General features: G+C 42.9%; 1 protein-coding gene across 26 annotated transcripts in view; it reads left to right on the top strand.

Moving 5' to 3' along the window:
* Positions 1 to 26841, top strand: part of MAGI1 (membrane associated guanylate kinase, WW and PDZ domain containing 1) — a 566279-nt gene that overhangs the window by 272248 nt on the left and 267190 nt on the right. For 25 of the 26 annotated variants that reach the window (XM_077325070.1, XM_077325089.1, XM_077325073.1 and 22 more), the window contains exon 2: positions 15236 to 15352. The exons of the other annotated variant lie outside the window; for it this stretch is intronic. In XM_077325070.1, the coding sequence (XP_077181185.1) occupies positions 15236 to 15352 (117 nt within the window). The remainder of the gene's footprint in view (positions 1 to 15235; positions 15353 to 26841) is intronic. 26 annotated transcript variants of the gene reach the window in all.

Below are 26841 nucleotides of genomic sequence, written 5' to 3'. Positions count from 1 at the left end.
GGGGGGGGGGTTTCCCTAAATGGTCATTCTTATTGGCTTCGTTTAGCAATTATACTACTTTGACTGTTTGCATTAACTTCTGTGTTGCTTGGATTATCAGGAGATGTGATCTTATGAGTTCAAGGTGTGGCAACGTAAAACATTATTATTGTGTGAGAAATGCCATTTTAAAAAGTTTTGATATTTAAAGGAGAAAGCGGTCTGTTGGAATTGTAGGAAAATGTATCTTTTGATAGACCGGCAAACCACAGAGTAGTGGCTTCAGAAGTGATGCAAAACTGAAGCAAAAATCACATATACTTATACATCCCTTTTGTAGATATATCTTGGCGCCCACGGAAGATGTAAATATTAAAGTTTTCATGGAAGGAAGCATAAGCCAGTCATGTTTGTGCTCTAGTCATGTTTGTGCTCTCATCAGAGGTGCTACCGTCTGGGAAAGTGGAATGATCTTGTAGCTTCCATGCTTAAAGTTAAGTTTACTGTCCTTTTGTCTTTCCTTGATCAAAAAAAACTTTAAAGAGAAATATTCATATGACAATGTAAGATGTAGTCACTCAGGAATATGTGCAGGATCTGTTTTGCAAAAGGTTTTCAACCAAATGGCAGAGGTATTTTTGGATTTGGATACAATGAATGAAAAAGGAATTTGTTAGGAAACGAGGGACTTATTAATGAAACAACAGCCAGTAAGGACTAGCAAGGGACAATTATGCTTTGAGTAGCAGATAAAGATTACAAGAAAACCTAATGCATATCAACAAAGCATCTCTGGCTTGTCTTTCTCTTTTGGCTGGGCATTTTGGTTGGGCTTACCTGTTCCAGCTTCACTCTTAGGCTCGTGGTTGGCTCAGCTCTCTTACTTTTATACAACAGATCCTGTATTGCTTATCCACCCTTACTAACCTTGGGAGCACAATAAAATCAGAGTGCAGTAGCATCTTTATGACCAACAAAGATTTATTCAAGGCATGAGCTTTCGAGTGCAAGCACCCTTTGTCAGACCATCAATCTAACCTTGGGAGGTATACCATATCACATCCTTCCCAGTGTTGGCTGATTAGGTTCTGCAATGCCCTCTACTGGTTGTGTATATGAATCACATGCCCATCCAATGTAGACAGGAAAAACAAACATGGCTGCTTCTGGCACAGGAAAGGTTTGTTAGGTGCGTAGGAACACTACCTAATTATGGAACACTACCTTATTTCTTGATACAATCTTCCACATTTCCATTGTACTCTACCCTTTGGTGAACACAGTTTTCCATCCCTACTTTGAGATTCTTATACTCTTTGTAATCTCAGAGCCTGAACATCTATATACATCCGTCATTTAAAATATCCTTCATGTTGACTTCTTTTTGTCATGTTGACTTCTTTCCATCTGTGCACCGAAGTCGCTTGCTGACAGAAACATCAGGCTGGAACAGACTCCCATGGGTTTGTGCAATACCAGCCACAGCTGTGCTGTTCTGCTGTACGCTCCAAAGGAATAAATAATAAGATACACCATTGTATATGCAAAAGAAAATCTTATTATTCCCAATGCCTTAATTTAGTTTTGTTCAGACAGATTGGGGAGAGGGCACTGATTAATAAAACCCACTTTATTGGCATCTGGGTTAGGATTTCTACAGTTCAGTTAAGCTGGTTTGGGTAGGGAACCCACTCTTTCTGTCCTTGGTCATTGTCAGGGGACCCAAATTCTTTATCCCCTCTCATTGTGAGCCAGTATGTGCCCCCATAATAGCACATTAATTCTTTCATAGATCAGCTGTGCTATATGTTGCCCAGGTAGACAGATTATTATATTTGGGTTAACACTTGTGCTTCATCTGGGTAATCGGCATTTAGCACACCTCCAAACAAACTGAAGGTCCTTGATGGCTAGACCTGATTGAGGGGCAATCTTTAAACCGCCCGTGGTGCCGTGGGCGCCACGGACTAAATAAATGGTTAAGCCGTTGTGAAGCGGGATGTGTCCGTGATGAGGAAGGGTCCGAATTGGACCCTTCCTCAGGACAGACAATCGAAGGGACCAATCGGCAGGCGCTTCGCGCCTGCCGATTGGTCCCTCTGATTCCCAACCCCAGCAACTGCGAGCCGCGCACAGCGGCTGAACAGAGCTGCTTGGAGTGGCTGAACAGAGCTGTCGGGAGTTGGGGAGAACTCAGCCCCTGCGTCCCCCGTGGAAGTCTCCTGATTCCAAGCAGACGCTCCGGCCGGGAAAGACCGCTCTCCCCTACCGTCCTTCGCCTCGCTGCGCCAGGAGCCTCAGGAGACGCCGCCAACGAAAGAGCAGCACTCCGGCCGCTCGCCAGCTGCTCGCTGAAAGACCAAGACTCCAGCCGCTCGCAAGCCGAAAAGGTCACCCCCCCCATACCCATTCTCACTCCTGGGGGCTGCTAGCGCCCATTGCATTTTTGCGTGCAATGGGCTTTTTGGCTAGTCTGTCATAAATCGCATGGGGTACTGCATTCCCAGTGCCCAACGGGATTGCAATTTGCAACCCATACTTTGTTGAGTAGCTAGTGCGCTGGATGTTATGAGATAAACTACAAGAAGTCAAATAATCCTGTACTGCTGGTAGAATAGCCACCGGTTTGAGGCTATTTTCAATAGTTACAGCTAAACAAAATCTCCAGTCAGGTTTTCTAAAAGATAAAACAACTGTTGTTACAAAGAGTACTTAAACATTCAAACATGGCAGAACATAATCCATTGCTTAGGCAGGGGGATATTTTTCACGTCTCAATAAGGACTCTGACACTAAATTTGGCAGAACGTGGCACAGATTTATTCAACCTGGAGCATGGCGTTGCATGGGAAGGACATCTGCCAACTAGCAGCCAGCCGGCCACCATGGCAGTCAGACAGCTGGCCACCACCCTAGTTCTGCTGGCCAGCCCGCCGGGCACTCAGGACCCAACAAGGCCTGCTATCTTGTGGGAGTGGCTACAAATGGAGCCCAGCAGGCATCAGCCTCTGACAAGCTCCAAATCTGCCTGGAAATGTGCCCCAACTGTTAGCCCTCTCAACTATGTGAGAGTGCCTCATGGCTCCACATTCACGCAGCCCCATATGGGGGTCCCCTCACCTCAGGGAGGGCAGCACACAAGCCTTTGGCCATCCCCTGAACAGTACTTCCCATGCCTAAAACCTCAGATGGAGACAATAAATGCAACCATCAAGCAATGCTAATTCACAAAATATAACTAAAGATCAATATTTTTGAGGGGGCGGGAGGGTTTTTTTTTAACAGCCAGGCAGCAAAACGGGGAAGAGGCAGACCATTGCCAGGTGCTCTCTTATAAAGGGAAGCACTCGGTTCCACTGCTTGTGCTCCAGCTCATTTCTGGTGTATCTTTAAATAGTTGCTTCTGTTACGAACAGAATAGTTGATTCTGTTAGTAAATATACAACAGTTTGGTCTGGTACTCCAAATGCAATCGAGTTCATGCCTTATGATGTTCCAGAACTGAGTTGGGGAGACCATTTAAACCCTGTGTTGACAGTATTGGGACCTCATTATTCCAGCGCTGGTGAAAACTTTATTTTAAAATGGATTATGTTCTGCCTTGTTTGAATACTTAGGTACTCTTTGTAATAACAGTTGTGCTATTGTTTAGAAAACTATCAAAAATAAGCCTCAAACCGGCGGTTATTTGACATTATATCATACTGTACCTTCCTATACTTTCTTGATCGCATGAGATGAGCTCCAGCATTATCATGCTTAGCCCTGATTGGTAATATGCTACCCGAAAAAATCACGGGTTATAATCAGTGGTAATATACAGTATGGCTGAACTTCCCACACCTTAAAATGCTTCACTCATTAAGGCGCCTTCATCCACACTATGTGTGGCTAGGATGTTTGGCCCACATTCAAAGGACAACTATTTAGATCAAATTTAGCTTGTTCCAAAATTGTTCCCCATCTTTTTAGAGCATGATCTGGAGTCAGTTGTTGAAACTTTCATTCTAACAACCCTTTTGGTTAGTCTAGCTCCCTGAGGATTCTGGGGGATATGAAATATTCATTGGTTATTCCATTCATTAGTCCATTTTTGTATCTCTGCACCAGTGAAATTATTTCCTTTGTGAGTCTGAATCTGATTAGGGACATCATATCTCCAAACTAATAATATTAGTCTTTAATGGTGTTTTGTTGGGTAGCTAGTGCATAAGAATATGCCAACAGGTACCCAGAGCAGGTATCCACCATTGTTACATATAACTCCCAGACTGAGGGAGGGAACTCAAATAGTCCGCCTGCTATATTTGTCCCGACCCTTTACCCCTGCACAGGTGCCTCATTGGGACTTTTAAGAGGGGGACTTGTTTAAATCTTAAAGTTTTCACGCATCAGCTATTGTAGTAGCAGCACCTATTAAACAAACAATACCTTGCTGAAATCTATTCCCTGGTAGCTTTGGCACTCAAATACCCTGATCTTTCATGATTTCATCATGCCAAAATCAATATTTCTTTTCTTGGTTTTGTATTGTCACTGGCAAGCAGGGGGTACTGATCTGGAATAGCTGTATTAGCCTTACCTCTGGAGCCACGCTATATCTCTAATTCATACCACAATCTTGTAGGTGGGTCTAAGTTGGTATAGTTCCTCCTTTGGTGCAGCAGTTGGAGTAACAAGTATACAAAGGTACCCACATCACTTCTTTCCCTGGGATGCCTTCCTTTTCACAGTTTAAATGTATCAGGTGTTGGTAGGCCATCTATTTTATCTGAAGTCAGTGAACATTTGTCTCCATGTAATTTTATCCTTTGGTTTCCTAGTGGTTTCTCAGTGGTGACCAAAAACCAAATAACTACAACAAAAAATGAAATGCTGATTAGAAAAACATACAGTGCCTCTTAAGCTACTTTTGGGTCACAAATCCCCTTTGCCCTGAGGGTTATGCAATGTGTGTGTGTGTGTGTTGGTTGTGATTTCACCCCCAGGCATTTCACATTCAACTAGAAAGTAAATATTTAATGTTGTTTTCCACTACTTTATAAAATGATAGGAACAAAATCCTCTTAACCCACAGCCATTTTTAGTATGCTGGTATTCAGGCACAGCCCTCCTTTCTTCAGATTATCACCTGGTGGCTATTTTTCTAGATATATCCTTATGAATTTTTAAAATCAATGTATGGATCATTTTCATGCTTAGCTTGGTCTAGATATTTTCCTCTCCACTTCACTTAGGGGAGGCGAAAGCACCTTCACTTGATCTCTCTGTCCCCTTCTCTCTCTACCCTTTAGTCCAGTGGTTCTCACTTGCATAATTTCATGGCTGGGGGTCACCACAACATGAGGAACTGTATTAAAGGGTCACAGCATCAGGAAGGCTGAGAACCACTGCTTTAGACCCTTTATGCACGGTGGCAGCTACTCTGCGCTGCCACCGTGCCGTTGCGGCAGGGCAGGATGCGGCAGCAAGCGTTATCGGGGATTTAGTCTTTACCATTTTCAGGGAGGTTTTAAAGGTACCCCTGTCCTTCTTTTCTTCCACCTCAGCATAAGCTTGATTATTCTTTAAAAAGCAGAAAGGAGAAGAGGAGAAATGCCTGTACCGTTCTTCAGGCATCATGATGGCAGAAAACCATCTTTTGCTATCAGACAGGATACATTTATTGTGAATCATATTAAATTATAACATTTGCTCTGATTTTGCTACTTAGAACACAAAGCTTGACCTTTTATTCCCTCTTCTTTCCGACTATTTATATGCTTACTTCTCCAAGGTGACAGCACATTATTTGGTAATGTATCAGCTGGTGCAAGCCAGACAGTTATAAGGTAGGGCTTTTCATATGTATGGTAACAATTGGGACATAGTTCCACTTTAGAGCTAGCACTCCCTGCACCATTACCATTTTAGCATCCTCTTTATGAGCCTCTGGAAGTGTGACGGTTAGCAAGGACAAATCATAAGGTTTCTAGGGTCCTGAGCCACAGGACTGGGCCACACCGCCCCAGGACGCACAACCCTGCCTGAGTCACCCCAGGCTCAGAAAAGGCTCAGACCTCAACCCAGGCTCAGATGGCAGGTGCATTTACCACCAAGCCACTGCCTAAACAGACAAGTTTTTCCTCCTCTTTCCCCCTATGCTGAGGGAGATGTGACACCATAGAAGATTGGTGGCTAAGACTGTCCCTAGAGGAAATTGTGTAAGCCCTATTGGATTAGCCATTCATGGGAAATGTGTTCTTGGTTTTGGAACTGGATACTCTAAATTAATCTTGGTGGATGGTCTTGTGCAGGTTCTCATTTCTAGGCCCTTGATTTTTCCCTTGCAATCAGATTACTGCAAGGTGTTCAACTGAATTAAGACAAAAATGAATTAGAACTCAATATTGCAAGAGAGAAGGTTAAGGAGTCAGTAATCTATAAAGTAACTCTGAAAGGATACTATATCTCCTCAGTTATAGAATTGAGGGCAACCCTGCTTTCTCCAATGTCTGCTATCTAAACATCCAGTCTAGCTCAAAGGATCTTTTGAGATTTTGGAACTATAATTAGGCTTCTCAAATAATTTTCTGATTGGAAATAAAAGTGCAATAGAACAGCCCTGGAGAATAGATCATTGCTTGCTATCTCTCTCTCTTTCCCATGGCAAATATCTCACCGAATAATGTTAAGCTATGACTTAATGGTATGGAAACTGGAATGGCAGATGTAACATCCCAGACATACATAAATCACTCTCTTTTGTCACTGCTGGCATATGGCCAGTGAGTGTTCTAATTATTGAATGGCTTTTATAGCCCCATTACTTATAATCACTTTTCGGACTGCAGCTGGAAAGCTGGGATGGAGCAGAATGAAGTCACATAGCACAAATGTTACCGTTTATGCAACAGCTCTTGGGATTAGGGATCTGCCATGGATGATATGGTTTAGGTAGCTGCCATTGAGTTAAACTGTTTAACAATGCACTCAGAGGCTCCTGTTCTGGACACTGTAATTGTGTCCGGATTATTAACTATCAATATGTTGTATGTTAACACATCATCCCTAGAAAAACCTCTGGTAAGTGTAACGTTTTGCTATGATGCACGTTGCCTTCCTTGTTGGAAGAAGCCCTTCTTCTGATAGAAAAGGCTCTCCTCTTAGTTGAACAAAATGGTAGAATACAAACCTAGAATTCTTCTTTTTAAAAGTCTTTTTCCTCCAACAAGTCGCTGTGAAGTGTTCTCCTTCAGAGTGTTGTTTGCCTGTCATGGACAGAGCCTCATTTTTCCATTGCTGCTTCAATCTCTAGAGTCAGTCAAATATGGTCTCTTGTTGTTGATGCCCTTCCTGATCAAAATGGCAAAGAAATATGCCGTGCAAAAAGGAGCTTTAGATAGGGAAGCTGAGCACTTTGTGGCGAGCATGTTTGGCAGGAAAACATACTGGTTTTGACAGCTGCAATAACTTGTGAACCTGTCTTTGGATCTCCAAGTGTCTGTTCTACCATCCATCTCTAGCAACTGAAAATTCTGCAGCTGCTCTCTAGTGGTGGAGAGTATCCCCACCCCCCCACCCCCCCCCCCGCCACTGTTGCATTTGTACAGGAGATGAATTTGATTCTTACTCAGGGTCATGGCTTGTTGGATCAGGTAACTAAATGATGTGGAGTGGAAGACTACAGGTCTCATAAGGCTGTGCCAAAATGTTCATGCACAAAAGTACATTGAAAACAGATTTATCGTACAATCCTGAGAGCATTTTCTTGGAAGTAAGCGCCACTGACCAGACGTAAGTAGGATTCCAAGTAGATCTGCTTAGGATCGTTCCTTTAGATAAATGAACAAATTAGATTCTTGGTTGAACAGTCCTTTGAGTGTGAGCTTTCCATTTTCTCACCCACCACTCTGGCCATAACAGCATGTTGACTCAGCCAGACAGCTGTACAACTCTTAAAGTGTCAGAAAATTTTAATAGAATGGCATTTAAAAGACTGAAGCCGACGTGAATACCATATATTTTTGGCTGCAATTTTAAAAGAGGCATGGTTGTTTCCCAAGGAGCTTAGCAACCTGGCCTCTAAAATCAACAGCTTTTTAAAACATGTTGTGGTAAAGATCCATCTTCACTCATCACAACTGGAAATGTCTGTCTAGAATTTATATCTGCCTGCAGTTTATAACTGCAATGTGTTGTGCATTGATACCTGTACTTGGAATGATTGTGTGTTTGTGTATGTGTGTTGACACCATCCTAAGCAAGGCAATTGATTAATAGTTAATGAAACCCCCTGAGACCCTTATAGGGAAGCAGCTGCTTTCCATAACAATCACACAAAGCTCATTTCAGCCTTATTTTGCCCTTCCAGTTCTTAGAAACTCTGCATTTCACTTTTCTGATCAATTCTGTCCATTAATATGGGAAGCTTAAAACTGGGAGGGGAATCATTCATCTGTAGAGCCCTAGCATAGGTCAAAGATCATTGCGCTCCTCTCTTGACCTGTGTCTGCATAACCACTATATCCTTCTTCAGAATACAATTTATTACCCAGATTATGGATGTTAGTTGGAGAGGACAAATGAAAGGAGAGTGGGAAAAGACCTGCAGACATCTGTGTACTCATTACTAAACATTAAACGCTATATAATATCCACTGGATCGCTATTTGCCTTGTCACAAAAGCAGATGAAAATAATATTGAACATATAATCTGAGTAAGTGTTTATAAATGTATTGCAGATTCCCATCAATTTTTAGGTCATGTTAGTTTGAGAAAACTTTTAAAATAAAAAGTCGGTGAGAAGATTAATTCCTTAAAAATGTAATTGAGTCATTTCTGGGCTGTACCTTGGTGAAAGGTAGTATAGAGTTTGGAACGGCATGGCCAACTTCTATTTAGGTTTACTTTATTAATGCAACTTGTAAACTGCATGATGGTGAACAGCTGAGCATGATCGACGAACCTGGGGTGATACTAGAGTTGCCAGACTCCAGGAGGGAGCTTGAGAAAATGTCTGCTTTGGACTCGATGGCATTATACCCCCCATTGAAATTCTAGAAACTTGAAAGAGAGGAATGAATGCATGAGACAAGCTTCAGTTAAAAGGAGGTATAACTCTAGGTTAACAGGATAAGGAATCCACTTAACGGAGCACAGTTAATCAGAGGTAGTGTCTGGTCAAAGTCTAAAGTGACCAGAATTAAGGTGCCGCCGGGCCCCCCTCCCCCATGACTGGGCTCAAAAAGGGCGGTGGTGGCAGCGGCGGCAGCGGGCCCCCCTCCCCTCCTCCCCCCCGCCTGGCCTCAAGAAGGGTGGCGGTGGCCCAGGAAGAGCCCGGAGGACGGATCCATGGAGGCAGGAAGGCACGAGCAGGTGGCAGCAGAGCGGTGGGCCCTGGCGGGAATGGCACACCACGCAAGCCCTGCCCCAGAGCTCAGGCGCCTGCACGGGGACCTCCTGAGCCTGGGCTGCCTGCTGGGCTTCCACGCAGTGCATGGCAAAAAACAAACAAACATTTAAATTTTAAAAAATGGTGGCGGGATGCAGGGCAAATGCTCCCAAATGCAGGACTGTCCCACCAAAGTCTGGCCACCTCATAAAGTCTCTAAAAGAGAGTACCAGCATCTCTACTCGAAAATAGTTAACTAGCAGTTCAACAGAACCTGAGACTTTGTACTGCACAACAGGGGCCATATGCATAGTGTTAGAGGGGAAATCCAGCCAAGTAACTGCTGGGCCACTGTGGAATGAGCATTCTCCCATCTTTGGAGAAGATGGAAACGCCATCTTTGTCCACAGAGGTACAGTATGGGGGAGGAGTGTAGAGGGAATTAATCCTGTTTATTTCAGTCAGCATGAAAATATATCTGCCTAGTTTGGAACCCATTAGGAGATGTTGAATGGTACAATTTGTCAGTGCAGAATTTGTAACTGGAATTATAAATGGAAGATTCTAGTTGTCCCCTATATCTATAACACTGAATCTAGAGTGGCTGATGGAAGAACTTGACTTTGATTACCCTCCCATTCTCTTGGGGTAGAGCAGCACCTTCTTACCCTCAATATGTTTATGGTTTTTTTAAATTAAAACATCTGTGCCCTGCATTTTCCCTACTCCATAGAGACTTGAGACATTTCACTTAATATGATAAATGAAACAACCAATAATAAAACAATTCCACAGTGATCTTTAATGCCCTTAACAACCTGGGACCCAGCCATCTGAATGAATGTCTCCTTCCATATGTCTGTATGTGCCAGCTGTGGTCATCAGGCAGCCATCTATTGGCTATCCCAGGCCTTTTCCATCATGGCTCCTGCTCTGTGGAAAGGACTTCTTGAAGAAGTATATGGGGCCTCCTCCTTGGAGATCTTCAGCAGGCGCTGCAAGGCATACCTGTTTGCCAGGGAGTTTGAATGGCAGGCATCTTTTTGAAGTGTGTTTGGGGAAATGGGGTTTGTCCTACAATGAACTGCCAATCAGATTATACTGTCATCATATAAGCTACTGGGCAGACAAGCTGCTAACATTCAGTGAGAGACATTCTGCAAGGTTGAGGTTACAGCTGAAAAACTACAGATGTTAGGAACCTAAAAATTGAGCTGCAAAAAATTGTTTTAAATACAAATATTATTATAGTTCTGTGCACATATCAAAAGTTAAAAACATTGACAACATCTCAGTTATATATACTGTGTAATATAGTCAATACAAAATCAACAATAAACCATGGAACACATAAGGAACAAAAAGCAGACACATTTCGACCCCTAAGGGGTCTTCTTCAATGGTCAAGTAACTCCCTCCCTCCCTCCCTCCCTCAACCCTTAGGTTCTAACTTGTCTTGTCAGGTTGGGTTTTTGTTTCCCTTTTTTGCTTATTTACTGAAAAGCCCTGGATGACCGTCTACGATCAGGACTTGGGGATCCCCTGTTTTATAGCTCGTCTCCAGGTGACAGGGATCAGTTCCCCTGGAGAAAATGACTGCTTTGGAGGGTGGATTCGATAGCATTATACTCCACTGAAGTTCCTCCCCACCCCAAATCTGGCCCATTCCCAATTCAGCTCCTAAAGTCTCCAGGTATTTCCCGCCCCAGAGCTGGCAGTCCTACCACCCACAGGCTGAATTAAATGCATGGTGGGTTATTGATTGAGTACTCATATAACTCAGGTACTCAAAATTCTTTGCTTGACAAAATATTAGTGGTCTGAGCATGTATTAAGTGGCAGGAAAATTTGAAATAGAGACGTGGCAGGCTGTGGAATTTCATTGGTACATGTCAAATAGGCATACCCCATGAAGACATGATGCTAATGACAACTTATTTTTAACCCTAGTATGAGCTACATCTGTTGCTTTTCGCACAGAACTGCAGGGGAGCTTTTTTGTGTGTGTGTGACACAGTCCTACAAATGCTGGTGGCTGTTTCTAAATAATACCACTACATCTGCTGGGTACATCATTTGGGGCTTTACTATAAGATCAGCATCTTTAACAAGTGACACATTTGATCCTGTCTCACAGTTTTGTGTGAATGAGATCAGAGCAAAATAGCTTTCATTTGGCTGCCACTATATGAATGGCACCCTGTCCTAGGTAATGAAATGTCAATGAACTTCTTTTTGCTGGGAAACCTTTGGAGGGCGTATACTTAAGCTAAACGGATGTCAATGGGATTTGCAAGTCTAGCTTAAACCTTGTGGGAGTTTGCGTTAGTGGAACATTTTCATTTCAATTTAATTATTTGGCATGCTTGGAGAATGAATGTGTCAGGTCCTTATGGGACTCTGAAAAGGGTAGAAATAGATGAGTGTGTGACAAAGAAGAGAGTTGTTTAATTGTTGCTTTAAAAAAAAAGCTGATCCTCTCTGCCTTACTAGAACCTCATTAGTGAGAATTCAACAGGACTAATAAAAATTGCTCTTTCTCCAATCCCGGAGGAGTGATTAGTCCCAGATGTCTCTGATGAAGTTGGGTTCCTGTAGAATACCTTAGAAGATCCTTGATTATTTTTTTAATTAAGTGTTTCAGATTCACAATTTAACTACATCAAATTAAGTCCCTACTGGTACATGACCAAATAACTAACTAGTACATTTATTGATACATAGTTATGGATGCTGAAGAAACCATCTTTGATTTACTTTCTAGATAAATCTTGCATGCTGATTTTCATTAATATTATTTTGGGTATGTGCACAAATCTTTAATTATCCCTTTATAAATCTGACTGTTGAAAAAGCTTGTGTAGCCTGCTTGGTCACCAGAGACAGTGTAAAACAGAAATTGTGCACTTCCTTATGGCTCTTTTACTAGGGTTGCCAGCTCCTCCTTGGGGAATTCCTGGAGAATCTGGGAGTGGAGCCCGGGGAGGGAAGGGACCTCGGCATGGCATAACACCATAAAGCAGGGGTGGTCAAACTGCGGCCCTCCAGATGTCCATGGACTACAATTCCCAGAAGCCCCTGCCAGCATTTGCTGGCAGGGGCTTCTGGGAATTGTAGTCCATGGACATCTGGAGGGCCGCAGTTTGACTACCCCTGCCATAAAGTCTACCTGCCAGAGCAGCTGTTTTCTCCAGGGAAACTGTTCTCCTTCACTTGGAAATCAGTTGTAATTCCAGGAGATCTCCAGGTCCTACCTGGAGGTTGGTAATCTTATCTTTAACCCACTGAAACCAGACAGATTTTTTAAAAGGTCTTGATGATCAGCTGCTCTTCTCTTCCAGCTATTGAAGCCTTAAATTGGATTTTTATTTTCAAAATCCGTTTTGTCCCGGGTTTTTTATGCTGTAGTTGTTGCGATGCAGAGTTGTGGCAGACTGTCAATCGAAAGGTCTACCACAGTTTTAAAGGTGCCACTCTGCTTCCCTTTCTCCTGCCTTTTTTTTTTTTTTTTTGGCCACTTCTGCGCAGTGACAAATCAACCACTAATCTTCTTTTAGTCACAGCAGGTGTCACCTAGAGGTGTTAACAGTGTTGGTAGGCCTGTCAGATTTGTCTTGCATTCTGTTTCCTGAGAGGAAAACAAATGTGTCTCCAAATGGCAAGCTGAAAGGATGGGGGGAGTATCATGTCGGGAAACAGAAACTCTTGACCTTTTAGCAAACACGCCCACACCCACACAAGCAGAGCACAAAACTCCTGGAGTCGGAAAGAAATAAAGTAATTTACAGCCACCTTCAAGATGGGTTGGATGCTGTCTGAAACCACTGTTCCCACCTCCCATCAGACAAATAACAGGCAGAAAGGATTAAAAAACAGGGCAAAAGTTGTTGTGTGAAAGTGACCCCAAGAGAAATGATTTCCAAAGTGGGGGCAGTGACGATATTGCAAGGGACCCACAAATCCATATGAGAACTAAGCATTTCTTTTTGTCATTATCAGTCCACAGATAGTAGTAGTACAACTATTGAGGAATGTGTGTCTGGGTAAATTATTGAAGTCGAAAAAGGGGTTCTCATACTTGAAATGGTTGAGAATCCTTGGCTTGGGCCATTATCCTACCATTAAATTTCTCTTACTTGAAAGAACTCTTATGACTAATGGCCAAGTTTTAGTGGGTGCCTGCTATGCTTTATTTTTATTAATTTTTTAACAATTGGTCTGTTTTTGAGAGCCAGCTTGGTGTAGTGGTTAAGAGTGTGGACCTCTGATCTGGCGAGCCAGGTTTGATTCTGCGCTCCCCCACATGCGACCAGCTGGGTGACCTTGGGCTCGCCACAGCACGGATAAAGCTGTTCTGACTGAGCAGTAATATCAGGGCTTTCTCAGCCTCACCCACCTCACAAGGTGTCTGTTGGGAGGAGAGAAAAGGGAACGTGATTATAAGCCACTTTAAGATTCCTTTGGGTAGAGAAAAGCGGCATATAAGAAACAACTCTTCTTCTTCTTTTGTTTTTTATATTATTTTTAAAAACTTTCATATATTCTGTTTTTAGCCTGGAAAAAATTAAGGAATCTTTTAAAGTTGCTTTGAATTTTGAATTGTTTTATACTCTGGTGCTGCTTTTATGTATAGGGTTTTAACAACTTTTATGATGTTTTAATCATGGGTTATACTGTAAGATGCCTCAGGCAGGTTCCCTAGAGAAAGATGGCATAGAAATTTTCCAAATGGATAAACTAGACATATTAAAATATATTTTATGAGAATGAATATCGATTTTGCTCTGCTCTTGATTCTTGTCTGAAGTATCGAGTATGGCTTCTTAAAGATCAATATGTTTTTATTGTAACACAAGCTTTTGTGGATTACAGCCCATATTGCCAGGTGTGCATGGTGGACCCTCACTGGCAGGCATTTATTACAGGCAAACACGGGTACATCACTGGAATTTCAACTTTGATTCAAGTAAACCTTTCCAAATTAATGTGTACACGGAGGAGCTGTTATGAGCTATAGACATCTTTTGGTGAACTTACAGCAGGCTTTTGCAACTTGTGAAGCCAGAGGCATTCTACCAGCTGTGTATTGTAATGGACAGTGCTCATGTGCTTGCTCTTCTGAGTCAGTATCAGTCCAATGACATTGCTGGGATGCATTTGTGTTTGACTTTGTGTGCCTCAATTTGTGCCGTCTACTTCTAGGATTGATAAGTCAGTAGATGTGAAGTCTTGGCTAGGCATGTGAGGACTTGCTGCTTTGCATTAGTGAAGGAATCATATCATATCCTCCTGTAACTGCTTTGAAGAATTAGAAAATAGAGCAGGGAAATTGTTATTTCGGTCCTTCACTGGGAAACTTGGGATCTTAGGACACAATCTGAAAGCCTGTAAAGTTACATCTTGATCCTTGTGTGTGTTTGTCATCATCATGTAAAATAACAGCTAACCAGAGAAATGTTGGGAAATGGTAAATAGTAAGTATCTTGGAGGTAGAATTGGGGGGGGGGGAAGCAATGATGTGGGGAAGTGTCATGGGATAGCCTAACACAATACCTACATTAATAAACAGTTGCGATACATACAGCCAATAAAACAAGCATGACATCTTAACTCCATTTTAAATAATGCACAGCCATAAACAATGTGGCATTTATTAAGGAATCTGTTTAGCACCAGCAAGAAAAAAACATGGGTTATAAGTCAAGGGAGACTTCTGGTTTACAAGAAATCCTGTTTGGTAATTAGCCACTTTTAGAGGAGGTGAGAGGAACTATGTTCTAGTTCAGAGGAGGTGTGCGGTATATTGCAAATCGAACATTTTCCAGAGCTGGAAATGAGAGTCTTTTTTCACTCAACTGTGATTTTTCCTCCCCTCTTGTAGGAAGCCGTCTGAACAAAGATTTGAGACATTATCTCAACCAGAGGTTTCAGAAAGGATCTCCTGATCACGAACTGCAGCAGACTATTAGAGATAACCTTTATCGCCATGCGGTGCCTTGTAAGTAATTTATCTAGTGGATATGACATAATGATAAAGCTAAACCCCCTTGTGTGGCAAACTTTTAAAGTAATCAACTGGTCATATTGCTGATTGTTATAAGGAAGAGCTGCTGGCTTTGGGTGGCATCTGAGAAAAGGGTGACTTTGCTTTACGACTGGTTAGAGAGGCTCCACCTGGATGTTGCAGAATTTATGAACATAGATTAAAAATAAATAAAATAAAAGGGTAACAGTAGATGCTGATTTCCTTACAAAGTTTTTGTTCAGGGCTTTCTCAACAAAACTAATGTCTGGTTGGAAAACATTTGTTAGACCAATGGCCAGGCCTACCTGACCAGACCTTTTAAAAACATCTTGTACTGTATTATCACCAACAATGACTTCTGGTCATCTTAGTTTCTGTAGAGCTTTCAACAAGAGCTATGTGTGAGTTCTCTGTCTTTAAAGGATAAAAAACAGCTGAAAATTATGTGATTGTGGGCAGAATTCTGTAGGTCCACCGTGTATGAGAAGGTGGTATAATAAGTAGTTTAATAAATTAATCCATTTAATTCGATCAACTTTATGCAAGAGCTTTTCGAGCTAGCACTCTTGAAGTATCCTGCTTGCCATGCAGACTATCAGGGACAGGAACTTTAGTGCTCTGAATAGCAGTGATATGCTGAACAAATGGAATGAAAATGTGCTAGGGTTCACATTTGTCACTGAAGGGGGAAACTGAATATCACCACAGCTGCAGGATTAGTAAGGCTGCTTTAACTGGTTGGGTATGCACTGATATTTTTTAGCATCAAAACCTTTTCATCTGCAGAAAGAAAAAGAGGGGAAGAGGGAAGTATTTCTAGCATCTTTCAGGTAATTCATTCAGTTTAGTGATTCATTTGAAAGAGATTTAGCGACTTGGAAGAGAATTGTTAGAGAACACTTAAAAATTGCCCATTTGTTATACCCCGCTTGGGGGGGAGGTAATTATTTGGGGCATGTGTCCCTCCAGATATGCAGATATGCAGATGATACCACTCTAATGGCAGAAAGTGAAGAGGAACTAAAGAGCCTGTTGATGCGGGTGAAGGAGGAGAGTGCAAAAGTTGGCTTGAAACTCAACATCAAGAAAACAAAGATCATGGCATCCGGCCCTCTCAATTCCTGGCAAATAGAAGGGGAAGAAATGGAGATAGTGACAGATTTTATTTTCCTGGGCTCCAAGATCACTGCAGATGGGGACTGCAGCAAAGAAATTAAAAGACGCTTGCTCCTGGGGAGGAAAGCTATGGCAAATCTAGACAGCATCCTAAAAAGCAGAGACATCACCCTGCCAACAAAAGTGCGTTTAGTCAAGGCTATGGTCTTCCCAGTTGCAATGTATGGCTGCGAAAGTTGGACCATAAGGAAGGCCGAGCGTCAAAGAATTGAGGCTTTTGAACTCTGGTGCTGGAGAAGACTCTTGCGAGTCCCTTGGACTGCAAGGCGAACAAACCGGTCAGTCCTAGAGGAGATCAGCCCTGACTGCTCTTTAGAAGGCCAGATCCTGAAGATGAAACTCAAATATTTTGGCCACCTCATGAGAAGGAAGGACTCCCTGGAGAAGAGCCTAATGCTGGGAGCGATCGAGGGCAAAAGAAGAAGGGGACGACAGAGAATGAGGTGGCTGGATGGAGTCACTGAAGCAGTAGGTGCAAACTTAAATGGACTCCAGGGAATGGTAGAGGACAGGAAGGCCTGGAGGATCATTGTCCATGGGGTCGCGATTGGTCGGACACGACTTCGCACATAACAACAAGTCCCTCCAGCTTTCATCTTTCTTTGGCATGCCCCACATGTGCCTTAGCAAATCGGATGGGGGGGTTATAACACCCTTAGCCTTGTCTCCCCAGCTCTTGGTTCATCCTCCACTGGTATGAACCAGCCCTTGGTTCATACCATAGCGGGGCCTGCCCTCACAGACTGCCTTGGGGTTATTGCTAGTAAAAGCTCTTCTGCAGGTAGGGGTCATCCCAACCCTCTACCGATACCTGGAAGTGGGTCTGGCTCTCTCCTGGCTTCTGAACCAGTGGCCCTTCCTCTGTACTTACCTATCTAATTGGCCCCTTTTGAAGTTTCAAAACAGGAAGTCAGCATCTCCTGCCACTGCCTTTCTCCATTTTCCTTCTGTGGCTGTCATCCTGGCCAACCATCTTTGTATGTGCTGGTTGGGCTTCCTCCCTACTCCCCTATATACAGTTCCTGGCAGGTGAGTCTGCTGGGCTCACTCTGCCCACCTTCCCTGACTGCTTCCACCACTTTGTTGCTGCCATGCCCCTCCAATGTTATTGGAAGAGAATTGTGGGCCATGTGGGTGTGGTGAGAATTGTTCCTACCCTGCAGACATTGCTGGAGCCAACTGGCCTAGTCCTAGCCTTATTGGTGGGCATACGAGGGGGGGGGGTTGCTCCATCTCCAACATCATGCAAACTCCTAGCCAGCCTGCTGACCTGTGGGTAAATATGGATAGGGCTTTTTCAGCCATAGAAATTATTTTAAAAGTTATTTTTTAGCACCGAATCTGCTGTCCCTTTCTGAGATGCATGTTTGTGCAATGCCACAGGGAAGATGATAGCTTACCTGGGGATCCATGACTGAAAGAATGAATGTATCCCTAACTATGACATTGTCTCCCTACCCTTTGTCTGCTCTGATTATGAAGCAAGCAAGCATAAAATGAAAATATGGAAATGTTTCCTCCAGTAGAGCAAGAGGTAGAGTTGCTGTAAGGATTTTCTGCCCAGCTCTTGGTTTTCTTAAGTAACATCACAGTGTCATTGCTGGTGCCCTCCATGTCCCCACCCTATTCCTGCTGGTGTCTGCTTAGCAACCTTAGAAAGAAGGAAAGTTGAATTCCTTCTTTTCTCTGTGAACTTGAACCTGATCATGCTCAGTAGCAAAGATCTTGCTTAGCTAGGACAACTCTGATGAGCAACTTGCTATATTGATCACAAGGATGAATTTACATGCTCTTGTTGAGCGATGTTGACTTTTTCAAAATTACTGTTTTATGCTTAACTCCCCAAAGCTTATGCCCTGGGAATCTTGTTTTTAAGGTACTACTGGATGTGAATCCTGCTGGTCCAGTGGGTTACTTCGAATGGCTTAAAATCAAAGTATTGCAAATTAGATCCCATTTTTTAAAAACATCTTCTAAATTAGCCACAGTTGTATCGAGATTAGTCTACTTCTGGCCATATGCCAGCAACAGCTGCCAGCTGGCTTTTGATGCCTGGCAAAACTAATGTAAAAATTGACACATAATATTCTCAGTTTAAAGGAAGCATTTTAGGGCCAGAAATTTCTCTTTGGAATACAGTCGGACATTTGGTTATACATTTCTAACTCCAGTATCTTTACATGTTCTTTAAACATTATAGGCAGACTCGGTATTTATCTGCTTCACTAGAAAAGTTCTTTGTAGAAACATCAAATGTTTCTGTTGATGAGGAATCATCCAACCTGTTGAAGTGTTAAATTAAATTGCACCCTTTACTCTGTCTGTGCAAACCTACTGGTGGTTCCAGGCCCTCGGGATGTTCACTTTGCCTCGACCCGGGCCAGGGCTTTTTCGGCCCTGGCCCCAACCTGGTGGAATGAGCTCCCGGAAGAGCTAAGGGCCCTGTTGGAGTTAACAGCTTTCCGAAGGGCCTGCAAGACGGAGCTCTGCCGCCAGGCATATGGTTGAGGCCAGAGTGAGCGGTCCCAACATTAGATCTGGGCACCCTGGGTTCAGCTGAATGATCTGATTGCCTCACTCCCATATTAGCAACCTGATGTCTCTCGGCTAACGTGGGGCGGTTTTGGGGGGGGGGGTTAGTCGGGTTAGTTAGTGCTCGCCTGTTGCCTAACGTTAATAGTGTGGATTGGTTTTAATGGTTTAAACCATGGGTTTTATTGCAATTTTTTATCTTGTAAACCGCGGTGAGCCTAAGGGAATGGCGGCATAAAAGTTAAATAAATAAATAAATAAATGCAGTAATTGCGGTGGAACAAGTAAGCATTCAACATGGCGTTGTCCTTGAAAAGTATCCATGTGTTGGAAGATGGCTGATATAGAACCGGAGGGCTTAGCCTCAGTGTCCTATTGGAGGATATTATTTGATTTGTTTCATTTAACTGTCTCCCTTCAGCAAATCAGTAGTGTAATTTGTCTTTAGATCATCGCATGAGAACCACTGTTTCAGCAAATGCAATTATAAATGCATAAATATGCTGGTTTTTCTGGGCATAGTGGGCATAGTTCTGTCCTATGAAGTTTATTTGGTCCTTTATGCCGGTGGTCCGCGGCTCCCTCTCGCCGCCCCTCCCCTCCGCAGTAAGAAACTTCCCAGGCCGCAAGCAAATTGGCCGCAAAAGCGGACCATTAGCTTTCAGCCCGGCAAGCTTCGTTTTGTGGGAGGGAGGGGAGAGGGAAGCAGGGCCGCACATGCTCAGATAGTGCTCCTGCTCAGCCTTTAGCGAATCAAGTAACGGTTCCCACGCTGCAATAAGATAATGTAGAAGTCCAGTGGAACCTTATGGCATAAAGGGACATGCTACAGAGACAAGGAGCCCAACCTATGCAAGATTGAGACAATGAAAAAAAACAACCACTCTCTTTCATAAATTGAGATTCATGTCCTGTCCTACAGATTAGGTGAACAGATGAAAGAGTGGCAAAATAGTGCAAGAACATACCTGCACCAGTTTTTGTGATGTACATCTGAATATTAAAGTCAGTCAAGCAAAATGGGAAAGCCCATAATAGTTACATAAGCCATGCAGCTCTCCAACTCTGAAGAACCGAAATGACATTTTAAAAATTATTGTTTGTTTGTTTAACACGCAGGTATTAAGGGGAGGGGGGCAGAAAAAGCAGTTTTAAAAATCTGTGTTTGTGATCCAATTTCATGTTTTCTGCAAGCAACCAAACTTTTTTATTTTAAAGTATGCAACCTGCAGACAAACTGATTCAAACACAGCAGAGAAAAAGCATTCTTATTTATTTCTGTTTTTATTGTTTTCTGTTTTTATTGTTCAGTGATTTATTGCTGTCGGTTTGGTCAAGTGTCGGTTGCTACCGGGTTTTGTTAATTTCTGTAGTGATTAACATGTATTTAATCCTGTTTTGTGGAGCTTTATGGCTATGATGTGGCACAGAATCTTCATAAAACCAAGAAGCATTTTGAATCATGGCCCCAAAGCATGATCACACACATTCAAACATCTTTGGAATGGTTAACACCCCTTTGTATCCAGGCTGGCTTTTGGGAGGGGTTAAATTATCATATACAGTGAGTCTTGAAAAGCACGTGCTAAAAACAAGCAAACCCTAAACCTGATAAATGGTTTAAAATGAGAGACTTAATAGCTGGCTTTGACCCATATAACCCCTCCCAATCTTGTAAGGAAGGGTAGTCAAGTAACAGTCTGTTTTTTTATTTGCCAGCTGCATGTTCATAACATGCTCTGAGACACCTGTTTGTTTGAATACCTCTGGAGTTGAAGCATCTCAGTGTTGATTACTTTGTGCTCCTCATCTTCCTCCTTTTTTTGCAGTTTCAATTTAGGAAACAGCAGATAAAGCAAATGAGCATAAGTTCTGTTGGAGCATTTTGCCTTCCTTGTGGTTGCCAAGGTTACGTTTTTGAAATGCTCTCCTCTTGACTCTCTTCTCTGATTTATTGGGCTTGACTGTGAATGAAACTGCCTTACTTGGTTTTTAATCTCGGCAAAGGCCTTGATTATAGAATTGGTGATTGGAATGGCTGGGGGGGGAGGGGGTGTTTGCTCCCCCCCCCATCAGTTACCAATATGGAACGGTGAGAGTAAAGACCTTATGTTTCTGTTCTCTCCTCAATATGAACATCTGTATTCGTGTCCCAATTATATAATCAACAGACAGTTCTGGAGCAGGGAGCTGATTATTATGCAATGGTACATTTACAGAGCTGTTGGTTGAACGGCATTCTTTTATTTCCTCCCTGCCACAATATTTGGTGCAAAGAAAAAAGAAAAGAAGATTGTGGATGTGATGGTAAAAATGTACAGGCATGAGACTGAAAGAAACTACTGTATATGTGGCAGTTTGGAGCTGGGAGGTTCAGAGCAGGAGGAGAAACTGGTGTGTGTGTATGTATATTTGTTTGTATCTATATCTATCTATCTATCTATCTATCTATCTATGCTGGACATTAATCTTTCTGCATACTCTTTTTTTTATTATTATTTCTTGGTACATGACCAGAAAATCCAGTGCTCTGGACCAATCTATAGCAAATGGATTATGAGACCTTGTATCCTGAAAATGGTGATTATATGGGGAAGATGTTAAAAGCTCACAAGGTCACTCAAACTGAGCACGCCTCTACTGCATGCTGTAAAGGCAGGACTTTATGAATTGAAGATGAATAATGGCCCCCTCATACCTAGTACAGGGGCTCTTTTAATTTACCATTTACAAGTAAAGTTTATTATTGTGCTACAAGACCCGAATAAACAAGTGAGTAGCAATAAAAGCAATAATAAGTGTGCCTTCTTTTGTGGGTGGGCAGGGAATGATTGATCAACATAAAGCTGGCCTTTCAAGTAAGTGGTCTTTTCAGAGTATAAATCTGTTTAGGATTGCATTGTTGGAATAATAGACAAAGAAGAATGGTTGGTTTTATTTGGGGCATATTTCACTACCTGAAGGAGTCTCAAAGCAGCTTACAATCGCCTTCCCTTACATTCCCCTCAACACCTGTGAGGTAGGTGGGGCTGAGAGAGCTCTGATAGAACTGTCACTGGTCCAAGTTCACCCAGCTGGCTGCATGTGGAGGAGTGGGGAATCAAACATGGTTCTCCAGATTAGAGGCCATTGCTCTTTATCACTACACAATGTTTGTGTGTTTGTTTGTTTATTTGTTACTTCGATTTATTGGGGGTTGCCCCAGGCGTTCCTACTGCTGTTCTGAAATGAGGCAGGTCCACCATAACTGAAAAGTAAAAGGTAGAGGTGAAAAACCCTTGGAAGCTCTCTTGCAGCACAGAACCAACAAATTATTTCACAAAAGAGAGCCATTTTATGGGGAAAAGCCTATAAAAATCAATTTAAAGATAAAACCAGTATATACATTTGCTGTTGAACACGGACAATTGGCTATAGTTGTTAAAGTCCCTGGTGCAGATCAGTCTGTTATATGATTCATACTAAAATAAATATGAACAATACCTAGTAATAGGTACACTATTATTCTTCAGACTATGGGCAAAGCCTGTTACATCCGGGAATACAGCGGGCACTAGAGCTTAGCGGTGGGAAGGGGGAGGAGCTGTCCAGTCTGTAAGGGCATGGGGTTGAATGTGTGTGTTGTGTGGGAGGTTGTGGTGGCATGGTGGCAAATGAGGCCATGGGTGTGGAGATATGGGTGTCAAGAACCTGTGGTGTGGAATGTTCGTTGAGTGTGGGAGAGGACTGACCTTTGGGAATTGTGGCATAGTGGTTACAGATGCGCTTTCCAGCGCCATGTCCTCAGATATGTGAAGGGAAAATCAGACTGGAGACTCTTCTTAGCAATGAAGTGAGCAGTGATTCACGAAAGCTCATGCCCTCCCACAAATTTTGGTAGCTTCAATGGCACAAGTGGGGATTCGAATTTGGGTTTCCCAGATTGTAGTCTTAAACTTCTAACCACAATAGCACACTGGCTGGTATTCAGTGGCTTTTCTTAAGGAATCCAGTATAGAGCTCAGTTAGCATAGTCCTTTTCTCTGACATTGGATCCAAGGTCAGCACTCTTGTAAACTGGTTTGCTACAAATTCCTCTCCTGGATAAGCGCTAATACAAAAGCTCTTAAAGTATCCTGCCGTATCCTAGCCAAGTTTCTTGATTATGTCACCCAATTTACCCAAGCTTTCTAAGCAGATTATCAAAACTGAAAATTGTCATGGTATCCTTATCACCCATTAATATATGCAAAGATAAATTTAATCATGCTGCGCTCTCCCAGGAATTCTCCTGTGCTGTTGAGGACTGCATCACATTTTGCCAGCACACAGAAAGTACTAATACGCCGTGGATAAATTACATGAAGGGATTTTTTTTTAATTTAGTGCACAGTGTTGATAGCAAAAATGTGTCTTCCATCCCCATCAGCTACATTTCATGGAGGAAAGCAACTGAAGTAATCTCTGACGGCCTGAAATGTTCCAACTGAGAATTGTTTACACTCTTAACAGAAACAGGGAAGAGTCTCCTGGGTGGAAGCTCAGGCAATTGCCAAGAGAACACCAAGCAGCTCCTTCCAACTTCCTGTTTCTTGATCTGGCCAGGAGGGAGAGTGCGGGAACGAAGTGTCCTTTTCTAGACATTCATTGTAAAAGTTATGGTTGCGTTTCTCAGTCTTTATGTTCATTATCTGTGTCTCAGATGTTGGAGAAACCTTTCGCTTTCCAAGGGTGCACAAATTTTTTGTAGTGTACAGCTCTCTGTATTGCCATGGATCCATAGAACTCCTAGCACTTGTATTTCTGTTGAATCACTTGCTTTCAGGTTGAGAAAAGTGGTCAACCAGAAGAACACTCTGTCTTTGGGCCGTTAGGAGACACTTCACTCGGGGGAAAGTCACAGTTAATCTTGTGTCATCTTTTTATTAAAAAGTAAACATATGTGGCCTCTGACTATGGCCTAGATCAGAGGTAGGTAACCATTTTAGCCTTAGTGCTGGAAAAATGCTACCAATGGAGATACTAATTTGCCAACAAACTGGTTGAGCAAGAGACACATAATGCCAGTATTGGTCAGTTTGGTGTAGTGGTTAGGAGTGTGGACTTCTAATCTGGCATGCCAGGTTCAATTCTGCACTCCCCCACATGCAGCCATCTGGGTGTGACCTTGGGCTCGCCACGGCACTGATAAAGCTGTTCTGACCAAGCAGTGATGTCAGGGATCTCTTAGCCTCACCCACCTCACAGGGTGTCTGTTGTGGGGGGAGGAAAGGGAAGGCGATTGGAAGCCACTTTGAGTCTCCTTCGGGTAGAGAAAAGCGACATATAAGAACCAACTCTTCTTATTCTTCTACTTGGATCTAGTTGGGAAAAATTGTCTCTTGGATATACTTGGGACAAGCTACACCCCAGCAGCAGCAGCAGCACCGCAGTAATTCACCTTGAATTCGGTTACTGGCTGTATAGGTTGGGGAGGTGATGATGGGCATGAGCTAAGTATTGTAAATCAGCCAGGCTCTGTCAACCCAGAAGAGGCAGAGGACTGTGTGGAGGAGGAATGAGCTAGTGAGGGAGGTCTCAGTTGCAACCAGATACAGACAGCCTCTTGTAGGAAGCTACTTCTCCCCTGCCTAATAATGATTCAAAATCTGATAGCAGTGACCCAGCTGTTTAGCCCCATGGCTCAGAACCAGGCAGTATTCCATCATCTGCCTCACCTCCCCTGTCTCCAGAGCCACTGGAACATGTTGGAGGGTCTGTCACTGCATGCTGGAAAGAAGGCAAAGTGCAATTAGCAGCCCAGAGACACCTGGATCTAGATAGTGAGGGGTACTGCACATGCAGCTGCTTGATGCAATCCAGCTGAAGATGGACATCTCTGATATAAAGGGTGGAGATTCAGGGAGACTGGCTTGGAAGCAACATATCAAATTACTCCTGACCTCGCTGCTGCTGGCTCTGCTTCTGTTTCATGAAGCGGACCCTTTGGACTGTATTTGGACTCTGACGTTGGTTTTGTACCAAACCTGCTTTTGTTGTAAAGTTAATGACTCCACGTATGACCTAGGAACTTGGCTGTGAACATGTAGTGCCTGTTGTGCCTTCACTTTGCCTTGCTCATGAGTTACCTCAACTCACCTGCCCTGCGTGCTTCAGGACCCTATGCCTTTTGCCTTTGCCTGGACTACTGGCCTGCTATGCCAGTAAAGGTGTTTTGAGTCTTCAAAGGGCAGGATGGGCCTGGGAGGATGGGGGAAACCCTGGCAGAGCTCCAAGGCCCAACTCTGAGCCTCTCAGCTCTGCTGCCACTATCTCCTGCCACAGTCCCTAAGGTGAGAAAACGTACACCATGTCTGTTATAATTTTTGTTTTACGGCACACGGCAGAAGATGTAGTCCACATCAACAAACAATAACAACAATATTTAGATAATTCCATTTTGTGACACCTCCCTCCACTGGCAGTCAGAACCATCACAACCGATATAGTTGCCATCTTGGTGAACACTACATCTAAGTTAGAGGCTGAGAACTTTAGGACCGAAGCATGGAGAATGTGCAAGGATACAGGATGTCCTGGCAGTATGTATTTTAGGGATTAGCATGTCGTACCCCTGAAGCTTTGTGGAATATTTTTTGTCCCCTCTGATCTCTGAGGCATACCACTGATAGGGACCAAAGACAGTATCCGGTAAATATCATTGATTTACTGTACTCAGGCCATTACATTTCTGTGCCTGTCCTTTGCCTCCATGTTTCATGGTCGGGAGCTGTTTCATGGTCGGGAGCTACTCCACAACTGATTTCCCCCATAACGTCATTTCAAGATAGCAGATGGTCAGCTATTTTACTTATCTGAGTTTTAGGGAAATACAAGTCACTCCCATCTGCTTGCTCGCATCATTAAAGAACTTCTGCTTGAAACTGGCCAAAGATTAAAAGAATACAACAAAGTCCAAACAGACCCTCTCTGCTGCTCAGCTCAGAAGGTTTGGCTGATCATTTGCCAACCAACTTCCGAGTAAGTAGTGTGGGAAGATAGTTGATGGCTGAGGCATCTGTGTTTCTTTATTAACTCTCAGTGCTCTTCAATTTGTGTGCAGTTATTATGGAAGCAAAGGGATTCAGAAGAGTGCTTTGTCATTATTGTGAGGAGTCTGCAGTGGGCATTCAAGTAGTTCTAAAAGGGATTAAGGCAAAAGTCAGTGAAGGGGAGGGAAAGGAATCTCATTTAAACCTACTTGCAATATGAGCAAGTTTACAAATTGGAGCCTGGAATAAATTTTCTGAATGAAAATTCTAAGCATTGATAGGGCCTCCATCTCTCTTTCTTAGGAACAATAGGTTCCAAGTTTCAGAATGTGTGGAAGATTTCCTTCCTCTTTCCAAAGTTCCCACGTATATCAAAGTCTTCACTTCCACAAATGGATTGGAGGCAGGATGTTAATTCCAAGAAATCTGTAATCCAGTGAGAAGGTACAACTTCAAAGTATAAACTAGAAGAACAGACAACTATGATGTGGTAGTAGAAAGCAACAACTGCTGAGAAGTGGTAATTCATCTTCTGTGTAGCCTGGGTGTCCAATATTGCCTTCACCCCATTTTTGTTTCTTTAGCTCTCCTCCTCCATTTATTTTGTTGAGTTAATGTGTTCCTTGCAGCCTACATTTTTCATACTGTAAAATCTCCCTTCCCCTTCTTAAAGAGCCAGCTTGGTGTAGTGATTAGGAGTGCGGACTTCTAATCTGGCATGCCGGGTTCGATTCTACACTCCCC

This window comes from Paroedura picta, chromosome 3 (genome assembly GCF_049243985.1).
Source record: "Paroedura picta isolate Pp20150507F chromosome 3, Ppicta_v3.0, whole genome shotgun sequence".
NCBI lineage: Eukaryota > Metazoa > Chordata > Lepidosauria > Squamata > Gekkonidae > Paroedura > Paroedura picta.
This window is presented reverse-complemented; position numbering and strand designations above follow the sequence as displayed.